General features: G+C 43.8%; 1 protein-coding gene across 5 annotated transcripts in view; it reads left to right on the top strand.

Moving 5' to 3' along the window:
- Positions 1 to 19,579, top strand: part of dnm1a (dynamin 1a) — a 45,365-nt gene extending 25,786 nt beyond the window's left edge. For 3 of the 5 annotated variants that reach the window (XM_056432385.1, XM_056432386.1, XM_056432387.1), the window contains 6 exons: positions 13,176 to 13,285; positions 13,718 to 13,829; positions 14,315 to 14,482; positions 14,584 to 14,825; positions 15,014 to 15,217; positions 18,912 to 19,579. In XM_056432385.1, the coding sequence (XP_056288360.1) occupies positions 13,176 to 13,285; positions 13,718 to 13,829; positions 14,315 to 14,482; positions 14,584 to 14,825; positions 15,014 to 15,217; positions 18,912 to 18,930 (855 nt within the window). In that variant the 3' untranslated portion in view covers positions 18,931 to 19,579. Of the gene's footprint in view, positions 1 to 13,175; positions 13,286 to 13,717; positions 13,830 to 14,314; positions 14,483 to 14,583; positions 14,826 to 15,013; positions 15,218 to 18,911 lie in introns of those variants that run through there. The other 2 variants (XR_008833888.1, XM_056432388.1) reach the window with 2 other exon arrangements.
- The last annotated feature ends 347 nt before the right edge of the window (positions 19,580 to 19,926 follow it).

Below are 19,926 nucleotides of genomic sequence, written 5' to 3' on the forward strand. Positions count from 1 at the left end.
CTAAATGGAAACAGGTTACTTTGCGGTGTTCATTCCAGCCGCCGTTGCCCTGTGAGGGGACACCGTGTGACTGCTGCTGCTCCGCTTTGTGTTCTCGAGAGATAGAAGCAGTTCAGAATGGTACGCTCGCTGTGGGTTCGCTTTATCAAAGACAGACGGGCTGGAAGAAAAACGGCACATAATGTGAATGAGGCAAGGGGTCGAGCTTTAGTAACGTTTCACTTGACGTCACCAACAAACACTAAAGACACAAACAGTTTTCGGCCTTTTTTTGGGGGCAACTATACAAAGAATGGCGACTAAACAATGACAGAGTGGCTTCTCTTTCAACATGTCGGTACGGTTGCTCCCCGCCTCCCTGCACATCACGTTATGATTTGAGGTGAAGTTGGTGAAGTGAAGGCAGAGACGTAATTGTACATCTCAGTGCAAAGCTGGGTTTCACTGTGTATTTGAGCTATCCTTTTCTTTTTGGCTACGTGTTCAGTTCCACTATGTGGCTGAACTTCTTTTTGGTTTTAATTCCTAGTTAGATCTTTTGGTATTGTAGAAAAATATGTTGGGAATGTCATGCAACTCTCACTTACAGTTGTATGAATATGATTCTGTCGGTTGATGCGGGATTTCCCCATTTTATGGATTAGTATTTGTTTATTTTCTGTGATTTTGTAACTCGCTTGAGAAAAGAAAAAGAGAAACAATGTCAAAAACATCTCCAAACATCTTTATTTCAGCTATTTCAAACTATTTTACAGTTGAACAGATCAATGAATAATCAAACAATACAACACATACAATATAGACTCTATATACACAACGCAATAACTTGTGACCTCATGTCTTAGTCAACAGATTTAAACATAATTTGTTACTTGTGTATCCGTCACTCATAAATCCAGGATACGCGAAGGCCAAGCCTCTGTAGCGGCACTCCTTTGGGTGCTTTATTTAGACCCGTGCCCGACTCCTCCAGATGGGCGAGTGCTGGTGCTGCATGTTCCCATATCTTAAATATGCTTCAGCTTGCTGGATGCCGTCTGGAGGGCTGTCGCTGTCTTGCTCGTCCCTCTTTCGGACACTGCGGGTCGTCCCGTGCTTCCCCGGCCAGCCTAACCAATGTGCAGACTACTGTACAACCACTACTTCCTGAACAGGTAGTCTGAACACTGGGCAGGCGGGCTGGGCAACTAAAAGATGCTGTAGAGAAGGTGTTCCTCGTGCACACACAGATGAGCTCCCACCATCAGGAGGAAGATGCCATGATACGTTCACACACACACACACATACACACGTACACACTAAACTATACTCACTGTGATTCAAGTGTCTGACTCTTACGTCTAGCTCCTTCTGCTCTCATAGTCTGACTCAAAGTGCTGATCAGGCTGAATTTGCGGGCTGTAGGAGAAACAGCATGTGAGGGATGGATGAAGGGGCCGGCAGGGAGGTGAAGGAAGAGGAGGTGGAGGAGTGAGGGAGGTTAGACAGAGGTGATAGCTGCTGATTGGCAGATTCAACGACGTTCCCTCCTGTTTCCCGCCGTGAGACGCGGCCTTCCAGACGGAGCTCTGATGCTGAAGTGTAATAAATCCCTTTAAATATTCTCATGTATTATTAAGTAAATTCTCTGTATTGTTTGGATATTATTGGTCAAATCAACGCAAGAAGTAATTTGTTGCTCAAAAAAAACGCAAACAAAACAAAGTGCCATTTTCTTCGGAAAAATTAGTAGTAGTTAACAAAAAAAAGGATTAAAGCAGACAACAAACAGCGATTGAGGAAGAAGAGCACACATATCTTAACACACACGCACACACACAAACACACACACATACACAGACACATAGAGTTCATACCTCATTTGGCGCACTTTTTTACAATCTAAACTCGGCTGACCCTGAAGCTAAGATCAAATAAATTAAATCCAGGATTTTTCTTGCAACGATAACAGTTTAAAAAACTGTTAAGATTAAGCTGTCAGTAAAAAAAAACTCCCCAAAGCCAGCTCTTTCCCCTCAATCTCTCTAAGCAGCGAATAGTTGTGGTCAACTGAGATCATACCGAGTCTGACCCAACACCTCTCACGGAAACACCGGAACACATCACCTTTTGTCTGCTTGACTCAAACGGAAATAAAGTTCTCCTTGCGGAGGGGATACCTGCGACTCCACCGTCTGCTCTCTTTTCAACTCTTTCTCTTCTTCTTGGCTGATATCATTTCTTTCTCCTTCTTGACTGGTTAGCCCCATTTCATCTCCCGACATCCTTTCATTCAACGCCGCGGGCACCATTGAGGCGAAATCATGCTGATGGTGTCCAAATGCGACTTTGGAGTCGTTCGGATTTGTTTACTCAAGCTTCCCGGAGCCAAAAAGCCGGCAAGGAGCACGGTGGACCGGCTGGAGGCTCGACGTGGCAAAGGACTGGCCATCAAGTTTCCCCTTTAAGAGACAGAAGGAGAAAAAGGAAGGAGAGAGAGAGGAGATATGGAGAGTGAAGGAGGAGGAGCTCGCCGGCCCCCCATTTTTTCCTCTCCTCTCCCCTCCCTCTGTCTGGCTCCCCCCTCTCCCTTTCCTTCTTTCTTCTCTGACTTTTGGGGAGAAAGTGGAAGGTCAAAGGTGAACAGGAAGAGAGACGCATTCAGTTGGCGTGTGTGTCGTAAAGTTTGGAAAGGGAGTGAAGGATTGGCGGCCGAGGGAGAGAACTTTTTTGTTGAAAGTGTGTGTGGGCAGATGGGAGGACGTCTCGCGTGGAGGCCGATCTGAGCTTCGTAAAGCGTCCGCATGTCCGTCCTTTCCATTCGGTGTGTGCGCGCCTCTCCTCTTATGCTACATGTATCTGTGGTTTTGGAGTGATGGATGTGTGTGTGTAGGAGTGAGAGCAGAGGCTCCATGGTCTTTGTAGCGAGGGCAGGAATGTCGGCGTTTTCTTGGCGAGCGGAGGAAGCCTTGTAACAACTCCAGATGTGCAGCCCTGTGGTCTCCATCTCTCTCCTGCTCCCTCTGTTTTTACATCTAAAGCTGATTTCCTCTCCCTGTCCAACTCGAATAAAGAGCCCTTTATGCAGCTCTGCCGTCTTCCCAACACACTCACACGCACCCCCACACACACACATGCAAACACACACACACACACACAGACAGAGGGGGGATGCTGGTGAAGGGTGACATACTACTGGTAAATCAGAACCAGAGCGAAAGAGGTTTTGTGTGTTTCGTGTGTGCGAGTAGACGCAAAGGAAGAGTCTGTGTGTTTCAAAGTTGCTACACAAGTAAAGTTTGCCTCATTCACCTTCTTCGTTTCACACACCCACACACACTCACATTTAGGATTCTTTCTTACCGCTTGCAGACAGGAGTAATCAAGGCTAGTGTTTCCAGGTGTGTGTGTGTGTGTACGTATGTGTGTGTGTGCGTGTGTTCAGAGGTGGCCAATGGCGTGTGTTTGTTTTAGCTATGGTTTCTGAGCTCCAAATCAAAGCAGGGACAATCCCGGGAGAGACGAGTCAGCATTACTGGCAGAGATGGAGGGATGGAGGGAATTGGAGAGAAAGTGAGGGACACCGGGAGGAAAGTGGAGATGAAAGACTGAAGCAACTTAAAAAATGTGGGGCGAAAAGGAGCAGATATGATGGCCGGTGAGGGGGTTGTAGGCTTCAAGAAATATAATTTTTTTTTTGCTGAGAAACAAGCCAGAAAAGAGAACTAATCCTTTTTATTGTTGCAGTTCAGTTTCGAGTTTCGTGATTGGAAGGAGTGAATGTTAATGGGGGCCGCTGCGGTTACACCAACATTGTTTCCACTGTTTGGATGACCAGGATGGCAGCTTCTTTTTAAAAGTATGCACACACACACACACACACACACACAAATGTAATGTGCTTCCATGTTCTTCTCTCTTGACATGAACTGGTGCTGGTTAATTCTTTCATGGAAAACCTCAAGTTTCCTTCCCATCTTTGTATTTTGCTACTGCATGAAGCCAACGACTGTCATACAAGTGTTAGAGTCAGTCTGCTATAAGCGTGTGAACACCATGCTGTGTGTGTGAGTGCAACACGCCGGCCAAACCCATGAACGTGATCCCCTGTATTTCATGTGAGTGTCATCAGTCCCAGTGAAAGATCACACATAGTTTTTAGACTAGAGATATACAATCGCCATCATCATCGTTGGTTAGCACGAATGTCGACCACATAATAGCTTGGTTTTATTTTCTTGGTTTTATTTTCTTTCTCCTTCAAAGTATCATTTTATTATTTATTCTTTGTTGAAACAATAAACTGAAGAAGTTGTCGAACATATTTCAGATATTTTCCAAAAGGATCATGGTGTGGTCAAAGTCTAGTGGTGGAAGAGGTATTTAAATTCTTAACTTAAAATAAATGTAATAATACATTAATGTGAAAATACTCGATTAAAAGTAAAAAAATACAGAAGAAATATCAAAGTCTCTGAAGGAAAATGGCCTCTTTGACTGGTATTCCTCTAGTTATTTTTTAGGTATTTCCTGTGCTAGTGGAGTTGGTATAACTACTTTATATTCAGCGGCACAGTTTAGTCCAGTGGTTCTGCCACACAAATTTGTATTTTCTTCTTTTTTTCTTCTTCCTATTAGTTATGTGACACACAGTATTTTTATATACTTTTAGCTCTCTTGATCTTGAATATTTATTTGATTGAAACCATGTGAGAAGTTGAGAGGCAGGGGAACTGCTAACAACTCTGAAACTTTCTAAAATGTAGTTTAAACAGCTCAAATATGAGCTCAGATGTGATAAGACACCAATTATTATATTTTATATGGTTGCTGTCTTTGAAATGTTAAGAATATCCGGCTCAGAGACACAAAACAAATAGAGCGGACAGCTAAACATATGAAATCTACTAAAGTGAATCAAGGCAGCAGAAGAGAATAGCTGTAAAGATATGCAACCTTTTTTTAGAAGAAAACTGAAAGATGTAATGGACAAAATTGTGGGGAAATGGTGATGAATAAATTACAGGGCCTTATTGAAAAAGAAAAACGGGTTGGAGATTACTAAAAAAAGAAACAGGAACCGAGTGACGACCGCAGCGTGTCAGAGGCCGAGGAGGTACGCAGGGTGTTTTGGGGATAATTTAGAAGTTTATCCTGCCTGACTGATGAGATAAATGAGTAATGCGTGTTTTTCATTTTTTCTGATTGCTCCTTGCATATCCAGAACACAAGATCAACACAGAAATCATGAGGAAAACAAAGCCAGGGATTATAACCGAACAGACACGGGGCAGATAAAAAGAAACTCATTAATGTCTTAATGTCTCCCGCATGTGTGTGTGTGTGTAGTTTGTCATTTTGTGATGTGTATGTGAGACTGTGCAGGCTCTCTGCCGGCTTTGAAGAAGCATTGACAGACATTTAAAGAATGCTGCATGTCACCTTTTCCAAACTACTCTCACGGCGCATGCATCCTTATTTATAGCTATTTTATACTCGTTATATTTTATATTACTTTTCGTCTTAATGACTTGCTTGAGGTATAATTGAACATCTTTAACATTGACATAGGTGAGAGACTTTTTGTGATCCTGAATATCACATTTACAAGACTACATTTCATGTAAATGTGTAAAGTGAAAACAATAAAAATCCCTCTAGTCTACACCATTGGAGCAGCATTGGCAAAATGATGTCATAAAAGTATTTTTGTGTGTGTGTATGCAGAACAAATTTGATTTAGAAGTGCACATTTTATATTCTGGCAGTTTATTTTCATATAAAATGTATTCAGTCTAGCAGTTAATTTCAGTCCGATTTGGGTCATGTAGGGCTGACGATAAAAGGACGAAAGTAAAACCGGATAAGGGTTTTAAGGATTAGCCCACTGCCAGTATTCCTCCAATTTTGCATCTATAAAATACCACAAATACACTATAGAACTCTATAAAAAGTTCAACCCCTTTGGGATTTCCTGTTGGTTATATATGTGGTTCCATATGTGAACGTTTTACCTCAATGTCATTTTAACAGCAAGTGTTTACCTCACGTGTGAATATTTCAGTTTGTAGTTGCACTTTTCTTTCTCCCCTTTTTGCACATGCACATATATCCAACAATATTTGTTTCACACGTGAAAGTAAGGGACCTTCTACAGGCATTATTTTTTATTTCACGTGCTCACGCGTGAATCTGAAATATATAAATCTACTGCGCAAGCGCATGCTTTTTCAAGAGACCATAAAATATTCCTCGGGAGACGAGAGACACTAAACACAAAGCTTGACCAGAGCCGTTGCCCTCCATCAGACAGCAGCCGCTCGACGTGTGGCCATTTTCACATGTTTAATTGTGTGGTTAGCGGACTGCGGCGCCCCACCCCTCCCTCTTTCTTTGACTCTTTGGTGGTCACAGTGATTGATCACATGTCCCAGCCAGGCCCTGGGTTGTTAGACTGACCTTCTGCAGAAGTAAACGCAGAGCATATAATTAACTGCTCGGCAATTAGCTGCCAAACAGGAAAGTATCCCGAACGGCCGGCCCGCATTTCAACCGGACCGCTGGCTGTGTGTGTCGTCGTCGGCGTGTGGATGTTTCCTTTCTCCGTGAAGACGTTTATTTGTGTTTGCGCTTGTTCCCACAGGGAGAGAAAAGCCGAGTCCCTTTTCTAGAGGGGGCTGAGATTAAACATTTGGGAGAGAAAAAAGAGCAATGAAAAGCAAGTTCCACCTGCCAAGCAAAATATGTCATACATTACACTGTTCTTATCTGTGAAACGTTCCTGATTAGATTTGAAACTTTTATCCGTAGCTGACAGATGAGCGGGAAAAAACTATTAGTCTGCACTGTTATCAACAAGGAATATGAAGTATTGGAGAGGACACTGGCCCGATGCCCAAAGTGATTTGTTATGAGCATTATTGCCCAACTTTGTAGCTCGACGAGGCATCAACATCTGTGATTTTACACATTGTCCCAGAATAGCTCTAATTTAGCTTTTCCCAATCATAATTCTCTGAACCGAGTTGTTTGTTGCTCCTGATATAAATGTTGGCAACATGTGTCCTTACTTCAAATAAAGTCCAAATGGCATAAGTCAAATTGGGTCTTCAGATGCTGTTTCTCAAAGGCATATTACTCACAGACCAAAGCCAGATTGTGGCGTGCCTTAGTGGGATTTTTGATTATAAAGTAGACTCAGCAATATCTGTCTTCATTTAAAAAAAGAAGTTTTCCCTCCCAAAAGTGCATTAGGTTTCGAGTAACAAATCTACTTGTCCAAAGCTCTTTCTATATTAATTGGACTGAACTACAACTTTGCATTGAAGCTAAGCAAGTGCTTCAAACACGAGTCCCATCCTTTTTATGTCTTTCCCCTTGCCCAGCATGTTCGACTTACAGAAATGCTCTGTGTTTAATTTAAGGCAAAACTCAATAGGGGAATGGTAGAAGAATGGAGGGAAAGAAAACCGGAGGGAGGTGAGGAGGAGGGTTGTGAAAATTGCCGTTGGCTGCCACCCAGGGCCCAGTCTTTGTGGTAATGAAGGGTTAGAAGCAGCGTTATTGCTCCCAGATGCCGTGCGGCTTCTCTGCAGCCCTTTGATGCATGGCCCAAGTCACCAGGACTTTCCTATCAGACTCCCATCAACACACACACACACACACACACACACACACTAAGACATATGCAGCCTCTTAAAACAACATGGATGCCGTAAACGACTATCTTCTTTGGTTTTGCCCACCAAACTACTCCGATTTGTTTTAAAGTGTTAATTGGATATGGTTTGTGTAAGGTCTCCTTGTGTGTGTTTGTACACACTATCATTTCTCTCTCTGTCTGTCTGTCTCTGTGTGTGTGTGTGTGTGTGTGTGTTTGTGTGTCTGTATGTATGTGTGAGTGAGTGTGTGTGGGGGTGTGTGTGTGTGTGAGGCCATATTTCATCCGCATTTTGAATTAGTGTTTGAGACGTTTTTTTGGACCGTGTGCACCGTGAGTGGTGAAATGCCTTTATGAATCCAGAAGTGAACTTCCTCTGGCTTTTCCTAATGAGCCGGCTATTACTCACTAGAAAAATAAAACCATGGAAAGTACTTTGCTCACACACTGCTCCAAACACCACAGGTTAACTACCGAGTGCACTGCCTGCTGAGTGTGTGTGTGTCTGCGTGTCAGAGTGTGTGTGTGTGTTGAGGTTCAGACAAAAGGTTTCAAACCCAGTATCCCAGGTTAAAGGGTCAGGTCACCCAACTTTTAAAAGATACATTTTCCCAACCAACTCATGAGGGTGTCAGCCAGTGCTGTGATTTCTGCTACCATTCCAATATCGAGGAGGTGATATTAAGAAATCGTATTCAGAAGACTTAACGGCAACGTCTCTTTAAAGAATGACTGTCACTAGCACCGTGTAAAGCCCCACAGAGCTCAACCTCAACGTTATTCAAAAGTACTGTGGTATACTTTGGTAGAAAATACTTTCCCTGCTCACAACACGGTCTTTAAAATATCCTGAGTCATGGACAATCCAGAGAATAACAGATTGATTCAGTGACCCATTAACCTACTTTGACGCGTGTCTGTTGTAAATAAATAGAAAAAAGGTTTTACTTTATTAACTCTGTTGAACACAGTCGCTCGTATTAAGTAGTTGGGTTTGGCTTGTGGTGGATAATTTCAAGGCCAGCTACACCCAGAGCACTTTGTTTACTGTGTTTGTGTGGGTTCAACTCCCGGTAGTAAGCAGGGTCACACAGGCGTACGCTCAGTTGCCAGTTTATTAGGTACACCAAGCCAAACAGCCCTGCAATAAATCCGATGAAGGTTATAACCTTAAGTTTCCGTAGAAACTGTTTAAAAGAGACGTTGATTCAGCTTCTGAATTGTATTGCATGATATTGACATGTTTCTGTTATTTTGTCCATCCCATTTATATCCATGAAGGTAGGATAAATAACAGAAACGCCTCTCTGCATAAGGCAATGCAGTACAAGCTGCAGCCTCAGAAGAGACTAACTGAACATTATAACCTTGGTTAGGTAGGATTCATTGCAGTTACGTTAGACTGCTTTAGTTTTACCTTTGGTTTTCTTCAAACTCACAACTGAGCGTTTATTTTATGTAGTTTGCACCAAAACGTAAGAGGCACAAATCTCTCTCGCAAACACATAGGGACGAATTGTCCGTAAATGACTAATTTCCCTGTTTAACAGCCATTTATACACATAGCTATGTGAGTTTATGGAATTGGAACGACATCATTCTACGGTTAGCTTACACACAGTGTTTTAGAACACATTCAAGAATACACTTCAGTAACTATGACCACGTGTCCGTTTGAGTGATTGACTGTTCATTGCATCTTTCTGTCAACATCACCAATGGCTCATCAAGAGACACAAGACAACATGCATTGTTTCTGGAAAGACAACAGACCCCAGAGGACTCTGGGAATCTTTCATGAGGGCAACTTCTGGTCGATCATGGAGGATGAAGACATGCACGCTCATATCAAGGCAGAAGCCCACAAGGTAGCTGATGATATTACGAAAGAAAGGGGCAATCGGAAGACATTAAAGTCCAGGCAAGACAAACAGCTTCGTGCAAACGTTGATGAGGACAGCGTCAGGTGTATCATGAGGAATGAGGCCATGCATGCTCATCTCAAGCAGGAAGAAGACAAGATGGCTGACCTGATGACCACCGAGTCGGGTAATCAGAGGACCTCTAAATACAAGACAGACTGGAGGACTCCTACAAAAAGTAAAAAGCAAATATTCTGGACTTTGATGGAGGATGAGGCCACTCTTGCCCATGTGAGGCAGGAAGCCTTTCAGGTTGCTGACATGATTTCCAGATTCTGGGGCTCCCGTCTCGGCACAGCGGAGGCTGAACGTCCTGCTGAGGTATACGTCCCTCAGCCGTCTTTCACATCTCCTCCTCCTCCTCCTCCTCCGCTTCCGACCACAGCCAAACCATCTCAACCCTTCCAGGTGAGACAGTCTGATGAAGACAAGCAGCGACTGTGGCCAATGTCCAATCCTAAAAAACACCTGGACCATATCTTCAAACTGCTTGGCTCCGACGATTGGCAAAACAAAATTGATGGTTTAACATGTGTTCAAGATCTGGCAAGGAACCACCAGGACACATTGAAGGCCTCACTTCATGAAGTCTGTGTGGGTGTCATAAAGGAGGTGCAGAACTTGCACTGTGCTGTTTCCTGCACTGCTATGACCACCCTGGGTGAGATGTATGCTCACCTTCAGACATCCATGGATGACATGGTGGGGGAAACTGGGTGTGCCGTGCTGCTGAAAGTGTCCAAGTGCAACACTTTAATGCAGCAGCAGGCAAATCTGACATTGGACGCAATGGTTCAAAACTGTAGTCCCGGTTGCAGCATGAAAGCTCTGCTGAGTGCAGGTCTGGGTCACCGCAGCGCCGCAGTCAGAGCGACCGCGGCTCAACACCTCGGCCAGTTGTGCGACATCCTTGGAGCAACACAGACCCTCACCGGGAGCAACAAGTTCACCAAACACTTCCTTATTGCTCTAAGAAAAATATGTGTTGATGCTGCAGTGGACGTGAGGCGCCACGGACGTGACATCCTCGGAAACCTTTCCACCCACCGTGCCTTCCAGACGCAGTGGAAAGAGGCCGTCCCAGAAGAGGACAGACGCTCGCTGGAGGGACTCACGAGGAAGATAAACACAGCGAGAGAGACCTGCGGCAAAGGACTGTAATCAGATCACTGCCGGTTCATGATAATTGTCAATAAATGTCTTGCATGAATCAAATAAAATAGAGACTTGAGTTCTTTAATCAAACCACGAAATGTATTTACGGTATTCAACAGACAAAATAATGTGTGACATGAGGTAGTCGCTGTTCTGCGTTTACAAATCTTCTCTTGTGTATCGATTACACACACAGATTACATTGCAGGTATGCACCAATGACCACACACACAACCGCGCTGTTTCCATCGTGATTATTGCAAACAGAAGGGAAGTCCCCCGACACACATCCATTCCTCACTGCACTTTGAGTCTTTTTGTTCTGCCGGTCTGTCTCTTGGAAGTTGATTCACAATGCAAGTATAATTGCTGCGGATAAAGGTCAAATAAAGTTTGTGTGTGTGTGTGTGTGTGCTTCATACGTATGTATCTCATATAGCTAATGCATATCATGTGTGTATCTGGATGTTGGAGTATGTTTTCTCATGCGTCAGTGTGTCGGAATTCTGTACATTTGGCCGCTATTGCTGGTTGGCTTTTATGGGAGCATATGGGAAAGCACTCAACTCCTGACTTCCTTCAACACAACTACACACACACACATGAACACACACATGCAATATGGGCTAGTTGACAGACAGAAACCCCAAATAATCTGTCAGAAGTGGGGAGAGTGCATCAAACCTACAGTTATAAAAAAAAGTAGTAACCCAAATTTGTCTTCGTATTAATATGTCTTGCTTGCTTTATTCCACACTTTGCCGTTCCGTCTCCACTTTAAGTTTACTTTCTCTGTACTTTCTTCACATGCACACACTCACAGACCAGAACCCCCCCCCCTCCCTCCTCCCTCCTCCCTCCTCCCTCCCCTCATCCTTCTCCCTTTCCAACTCTCCTGACTGGATTTACTGGCCAGAGGAAAGGAAAATGTATGAATCAATCCAAGGTTGCTCACTCCCAGGGAAGCAAGAGAGCGAGGGAACAAGGGGAAAGAGGAGGGAAGAAAATGATGAAGAGAGAGCAAGAAAAAAGAAGGAAGATGGAGAAATACGGAGCAAATTTAGAGACGGAGGACGGGGACCTCTTTTCCCCATTAATGATGATGTCAGCAGTCTGGATCGACTGCTTGTTTAGTTTTATTTTTTGTATAGCGGACACCTGGGTGAACCATGGGTTTAAGTGTGTCTGTGTGTGTGTGTGTGTGTGTGTGTGTGTGTGTGTGTGTGTGTGTGTGTGTGTGTGTGTGTGTGTGTGTGTGTGTGTGTGTGTGTGTGTGTGTGTGTGTGTGTGTGTGTGTGTGTGTGTGTGTGTGTGTGTGTGTGTGTGTGTGTGTGTGTGAGAGAGTTTTTACATGCAGTTAGGGGATATGGCCATTTGGCCGCACAGGTCATAAATCCTTTGATGAAGGAGTTTGGTCACACACACAACCCCCTGTCTCCCTCTCTTTTTTTCTGTCCACACACACACACACACACACACACACTGGGTTGGGCAGGGCAGGCCCGTGGTTAGCTCTCCAGATGGTTTTAAGGTTAGTTAGAGAGTACGCTTAAAGGTGCTGTTTGCTACCAAAGCAGTGTGTGTGTATTTGTGTGTGTATTTGTGTGTGTGTGTTTATCAATGTTTAAAGAAACTCACTCATCCTGTACTATTTTTGGCTAATCTTTTTTTTAAGACACATTTTGTTGTGGATAGTAAAACATGCGCACACAAATGCACCCTCAGTAAACTTCATTTTGTAACAATAGACTTTGAGGAGTCAAAACACAACACGTGTGTGTGCGTGTGTGTTTGTGTGTGCGTGCCTGTGTGCGTGAATGTGAGATAGAGAAGAAGTGAGAGTGGTGGCATGTGTCAGATGCTTTGATTCATAAATCGTTGAATGTCTGGATATCATATGCTGTGTGCAGATTTACAAGAGATTTCTACACTGGGAAGCGGTTTTCTCTCTCTCGCTCTGCACGTGTGTGTTTCTCATTTGTTGCTCACCACCCCCCACCCCTTCTTTTTTTAACTCTGCACAACTGTAATCAAAACCACAGACTTGAGGGCTGTGTGTGACTTTCACATTTGTCTCTCTTGCCTTTTTCTCCTCTTTTCTTTCTCTCCATGCTGTTAAATGTAAGATGTGAGCATTCACTCCTGATTCCAGAGTTATTTCATCACCTTTTTTTCCCGTCTCTTAATCGAGTTTCTGTCGTTGTGTCTCCTGAAATTAGAAGTTTTTTTAAATATTAAGTAGTAGCCTAAATTGATCAGCCCAGTTATTATAATGCAGCAGTGCCTTCTGCAGTAGTTATTTTATTTTGTTCTGATGTACAATGTTAGTGCAAAATACTGTGCATCTATATTACCGTGTTTACTCTTGAGCCAAATTCCTCACCCAAGGAGCAACTCAGTCTCCTTCTTTCTCTCCCTCACGTTTGCAACCAGTGTGTCTCTCTGTCGCCCCCTGCAGGAGAAGGAGAAGAAGTACATGCTGCAGGTGGACAACCTGAAGCTGCGCGATGTGGAGAAAGGTTTCATGTCCAGCAAGCACATCTTTGCCCTCTTCAACACCGAACAGAGGTTTTATTACACACGCACACACATCAATACACACATACACAGCTGAGGAATAGTATTGATCACGTAATGCCAAGTTAAAGTTTACAAAGTATCGACCTGAAGTCTTATATTGTCGGGTAATTGTTTTTAAGCATTACAATGTAAGTAACACTTGAATATACCTATTAGTTTGCTGAGGAAACCATTTATTATTATTAATGTGTTATTCACATGTTTTGTATGTCAAATCTCAAGTGAAAGTTTGAGAAGTAATCATAGCTGTGAAATAAATGCAGAGGAGTAAAAGAAAAGTATAAAGAAGCCCACAAATGTATCTCAGTAATTGAGTCAATACAGTAGTATGGGATATGCGGCTGCAAGTAACACATTTGAGGTCTAAAAGAATAATCTATAAAAACCCAAAGAACATCATTGGGCATCGTGTGTCCACAGAAATGTGTATAAGGACTACCGGCAGCTGGAGCTGGCCTGTGAGACTCAGGAAGACATCGACGCCTGGAAGGCCTCCTTCCTCAGAGCCGGAGTGTATCCTGAACGGGTCACGGTAAGATTTGATCAAAGCATTTGTTTTAATGCATACATCCAGTATACCATGTACAATAAGTGATATTTACCTTTTAATCATTGGATTGATTGCAAGAAGTACGAAACAATATGCAAAAAACACAACACATTATTAACCTTGATTTTGTCTTCAAGTAAAGCTAATTATTGTTTTATACGAGTTGTTGGGATGTTTATTTGTATGTTGTCATATCTCTCATGTGTATCTGTTCTCTTTCAATGTCTGTTTTCCTCATTGCTGTTTGACCTTATAAGGAAGGAAAGGTATGCATCCCGCATTTTAAGTATCTTTGTGTCTTTTATAAGTTTTCACCCTGAAACCATTATTGAGTGGAGCGTCTTCTTCAGAGTTGCCATGTCACCTCTGATCGTGTCTGTTGTGTCTAGTCTCTGTTTCTCTCCTCTCTGAAGTGAAGTTGAACTCGATGTCCTCTGTCCTCCCTCCCCCATTTGTCTCCACTAAAGGACGGCGGCGATGAGAATGGCTCTGACAACATAATGCACAACATGGACCCTCAGCTGGAGCGGCAGGTGGAGACCATTCGTAACCTGGTGGACTCCTACATGGCCATCGTCAACAAGACCGTCCGGGACTTGATGCCGAAGACCATCATGCACCTCATGATTAACAATGTGAGCTCGCCATTTCAACCGACAGCTCTTTCAGACACATATATAAATTGATATAGATATACACAACTTCCATCCCAAAACGTCTCTGTCATTCTGTCCAGACTAAAGTGTTCATCAACGCAGAGCTGCTGGCCCAGCTGTATTCCTGCGGCGACCAGGGCACGCTGATGGAGGAGTCTCAGGAGCAGGCCCAGCACCGGGATGAGATGCTGCGGATGTACCACGCCCTGCGGGAGGCCCTCAGCATCATCGGTGACATCAGCACATCCACCATCACCACCACCATGCCGCCTCCGGTGGATGACTCTTGGCTGCAGGTGCAGCGGAGCGGCTCCGGAGGAAGGTAAGGGACAGAGGATTAGCGGCTGTGTGGGGGACGGTAGGACCCTTGAACTTATTGTTTTATGTGAACTTATTATTTCATTTGGATCCCTATTGAACGATCAAGTAGAATATGAGCATGGCGAGTTATCCGATTGGTTGCTTTGTGTTTTGTGAATGCAGTGGTCCGTGTCCTCCCTTCTCCTCCAGGTCTCCAGCCACCAGTCCAACTCCAAACCGCAGAGCACCACCGGGACCTCCGGGTCGCCCGCTCTCTCGTGGGCCTCCACCTGGGCCCCCTCCTGCCGGGGGGCCCCCTGTCCCGTCTCGCCCGGGGGCTTCTCCGGACCCTTACGGTGGGCCGCCACCCACTGTGCCTTCCCGGCCGAACCGCGCGCCCCCAAATGTGCCGAGGTGAGTGAACACACGGGAGGCCTTTCGAGCCGCTCCTCACGCCGACATATTCGAAACCTGTCAAAGTCGTTTTTTACCATCGCAACCTGAGATATCCGACCTGAAGGTGGGGTCCCCTCTGTGACATGTGAAGACACCTGGGGAATAAGGGAGGTCAAGGAAAGTGGACCGATGGATCGATGGATAGAGATCCCTTAATAGATGAATAGACACAATACAACTCATAACCAGTGGATTATTTTCCTCCTTTTCTCTTGGTTTGGGTAAATATTTTTCTTCCACCACTTTGAACTTTCTAACTTACTAACACTCCACTATTCATTGCTTTACACCCACCTCCCCACTGTCCTCGTCTGAATAGTTAAGAAATGTGCCCCTCAAAGCAAGTCAGAAACTGGAATGAGCGTTCGAGGTGTTTATGTTTGTCGGTCCTCCATCACCGCTTGCCTCTGTGTGTGAGCTAGCTCACTTTCTTTTTCCCCCTGTACCTGTTCATTGTCAGAGTAGCAGCTTGCCTCTCTTAAAGTAGGAGACACTAACGTTGCTGAGCAAAGCTCTCACTGGCTAATGCAGCCCTGACAAGTTAAACAGAGGAGTCTCTCAACATCCTCCCAAAACGTTGACTCAAAGTCATCAGTGGTGAAACGTGTTGATTCTGGTACGTCCAGGTGAGAGCTGAGCACATGTGACTTTGGTCATTTCCTGCACTGTAACTGTTTGCACTCCTTTTCTCTCTTCAACCCTCTTTTCCTCACCACACCTCTGTCCCACATGACTATGGTTCCTTCTACAGAATCACTATCACTGACCAATGAGGACTAACATTTCTGGTACGTTGGGTACTGTCCGCCATCATCATCATCATCATCATCATGGCCACTTTCCTTCTCTCTCCTCCTCTCAGGAGGCATCCTTTCACTGCATGCCATTTTGGTTTTCTCACTTTTCTTTTCTCTTCCCAGAGCGCTGCATGGGCAAACACACACACACACACACACGCAGCTCAGAGAGTGTGTGTGTTTGCATCAGTGTTTGAGCTGATGGTTTTGGAGTCGTCTCAATAATTCCTTTATTGATGGGGTGTCAGGACGTCAGAATGTGTTCGAATGTCTTGAGAAAGAGTCATTTTCTCAGATTACAGCAAGGTAGACACGATTCAACTGTCCACACCTGAAAGGTGCTCGTTGTGTTTGTGTTGTTTGTGACGTATTTATGCCATGACATCCCACTCATCCCGAACTTTGTCTTAGTGTCTGGCGTTGTCGTTTAAAGTCATGACATTTGTTAATATCAACATGTGTGCAGGTAGCACTGCTCTCTTCTACCCCCCCCCCCCCCCCCTCTAGGGATAAACAGGATTGTTTACATTCCCAGGCCTCTACAAACTATTTAATTGAAACAATCTGAGTGGGGAACATCTCTCTTTGGTTGCACTACTTACAGTTTATAGACATACGCAACTCTCAAAGGGTGTTGTGAGTAGAAATTACTTTACTGCACTTTAAGGGCCGACACGCTAAAACGTGTAAGAAATATAAGAAACCAACAAAAATGGGTTTATGAAAAGAAAAGTTTGTTAATTTGCCGAGAATTAAATGAGAAGAACAGTACATTTAGCAACCGCCAGCAGCAGGTTAGCTTGGCTTAGCATAAAGACTCGATGCAGGATGCTTATTTGTGAACCAGCTTGTGACCTTAAGTCCATAGTGCGACCCCTCGGCTTAGAGCTACTGTTCTGGAGGTGATGTTACATTGATGCCTTAAACCTTCAACAATAGCATGTTATCATATGTTTACGCCTTTCAGGGTTTTTTATCACTCCTGTTACAACACCAAACAGTTAATAAAATAAAGTGCATTAGTGCCTGCTACTGTACTTACACTTGGATATGAAGTTATTCTGCTCGTTTTTGGCCTCTCCTGCCAACACACATTACCTGCATTGTGGCCGTGCTAACTGAGCCGTGTTTTCGGGGGTTTCCTACCATGTGTTATCTCATGATATAAGTGGCTGTCTGTGTGAGTGACGGTATTGTATTTATGTGCATGATTAACACATGGGGGGGCCCTGAAATAAAAACATGTAAGTATAAAAAAGTTGAAGTTCTAACGGGGGCTGCTAACACCTAGAAAACACTAACCCAACCTGTCCCATCCTCTCTTCTTTGTATCCTGTTTATGTGCGTGTGTGTGTCCATGGCAGTCGGAGACCCCCACCTTCTCCAACCCACTAGAACTCTGAGCTCCTCCCTCCCCCCCATCGTCTGTCCCACTTCTGGATGAGAGGCCATGGACAACAGTGCCACCTTCCTGTTGCTTTCTGCCAAGCCATCTCCCTTCTCCTGCTCCTACTTTACTCTGACACACACACACACACACACGCACAGACACACACACTTGCATGACTGCCATTTGAACCCGTTTCACCCTCAACATTTCAAAACTACATAGAGAATATAAAATAAGTGATACTTTTTTGAGTGTATGTGCCAGGTGCATGCACACTGCTTTCATAAATACACACACACTGCAAACGAAGCATGACACGTTGCCTGAGTATTACATGACACGTCAGCCTTTTTGATGGATATTCTGGTTGATGACTGGCTTATCTTAACTTTTGTTAATCGTGTGTTTTTTCCTGATTTCTTGACTAACTTGCACCGCCCGTCATGCGTGAAGAAAACATCTTTTAATCAAACGTCTTCAGAGCAGAGTTTTAAAAAATGATTTAATGTCCATAACAATTTCTTCACTTTTGGTGACAATACATGTTTTTACAACAAATTGAGCAGCTGAAAACTAGAGACTTTGTTTTTGTAAAAATGTCAGTCTGCTCTCTGTGAAGTCCCGTCGGAAAAAGACTTATTTTCCTCACAACATTTCAGGCTACAAGGTGAACAAGAAACCCCTTCATCCTCCTTTTTATCTCCTCTCCTTTAAAACTGTTTTTCACACACCAACTATGAAACCGACTGCACCATCACTCACTCGGGCTTGTACGAAATAAGGGGGGGAAAAGACCACATACAGACCCCTCACCCTCACATGCATGAACACACATGAGCTCCTGCTCTTCATCCTTTTCTCCCCTTGCACTAGGACTGAAGCGACCGGCATGGGGGACCTGTTGTAAGGCCTCGCTGTCACTAAATTCACCTGTGATATTTAAACTTTCTTGTGTAATTGAATCAGTGGAAAGCCAATTCACTTTGTCAAAATCACCTCTGTGCTTCTACAGAACCTATGCAACAAATCCACACTCAGTTTACCAATCTTTGGCTTAAAGAGCCACTTTTCCGATTTTCCTCCTCTTAAAAAAACAAAACAAAACAGTGTTGCTGTGTTATCTTATCAAGGCGGGATCTAAATAGAAAGTGCAATATAAAGAATATCCTTCTGCAGACAGCTGCATGACAACGGTCTCAAGAATCAGAGCACCTTTTTTACTAGGAGGAAGGGAATATGTGGCCTGGGTTAGACCCTAAGACTGTTCGATATCCTCCTGTCCATCCTATTCATGAAGAGGGGATGAGGTCCCTAATGGGGACATGTGCCCTTCAGCTTTCTATTACATGACGCATTAAATCCTCTGATGTACTGACAGGAAAACTCTCGGCATTCATCCAGGTTTACAATCTGCCATTTATTTCGTTTTTGTTTTTTCCTCTTTTCTTTTTCTTCCTTCTCTCAGTGGTCACGGGGGTGAGTGAGCATGAAAACAGCCACAGTCTATGCATAGCACGGCCAAAGCGCTCCTCACATCGCTGTCAGGGAGCCTGTAAGTTCCTCCATCTGTTCACCCCGTCAGTGAGATGTGTTTTGACCCCAAACTAAAATGTCTAACCCACCCTCCACAAAAACCTCAACTGATGTCCTTTTAGCCTCTTAGAAACGACTTCTGTGAGCCCTCCTCCACGACTGCAACGGGAAAACAACAAAGCATATTCTACTTATTTAAAAGTAAATAGTTTATTTTGGACATGTGTTATTGTGTTACAATGTATATGTGTGGTGCCTCGTATGGGACTTGTACTTCCCCTGTAGAGAATTTAGTCTGCTGAATATTTAAATGATTATGAATAAAGAAGGATAAGGTAAAAGGAGATCTTTGACAAATGTGTAATGCAGTGCTGTATGTGGACATTGGCAGGTTGTTTGATACTTTATCTGGAAGCAGACTTTTCTTTAGTTGTTGTTTGTCTCTGTGTGTAAGAGAGCAGGAGAGTGTGTGAGTGTGACCTCCTGCAGCAGCCAAGTCCTGCATCTTGTTTTAAGTGCTGTGGGTGGAACGATGACTCCATCTTGCAGAACTGCTGTGCTTTGTCAATGCATTAAAAACCTCAGTACTCTTTAAAGTGTCCTCTTTGTCATCGTCTTCTTCTCTTTATGGTGGTAAACAACAGAACTCAAAAGAGCTACACTGGATTTGGCTAAGGAGGGGAACATCATTTTTATTCTTGTGTGTTTAGTTCATTGGTGCTGCTACTGTTACGACAAATTTCCCCTTGGGGATTAATAAAGTATATATCATCATCATCATCATTATAAAAATAACTTTTTTCTGAACATCTCCAGTGGCTGAACCGATTCTATTCCATCTCCATTCATTCCTTTGTAATTAGCACCAGACAAACTGAGATTAATAGGAATGCAATTCTCTTTGTACTTCTGAACTGAGATTAATTGCAAAAGAAACAAATACATAC

The sequence above is a fragment of the Pseudoliparis swirei genome, chromosome 15, assembly GCF_029220125.1.
Source record: "Pseudoliparis swirei isolate HS2019 ecotype Mariana Trench chromosome 15, NWPU_hadal_v1, whole genome shotgun sequence".
Lineage (NCBI taxonomy): Eukaryota > Metazoa > Chordata > Actinopteri > Perciformes > Liparidae > Pseudoliparis > Pseudoliparis swirei.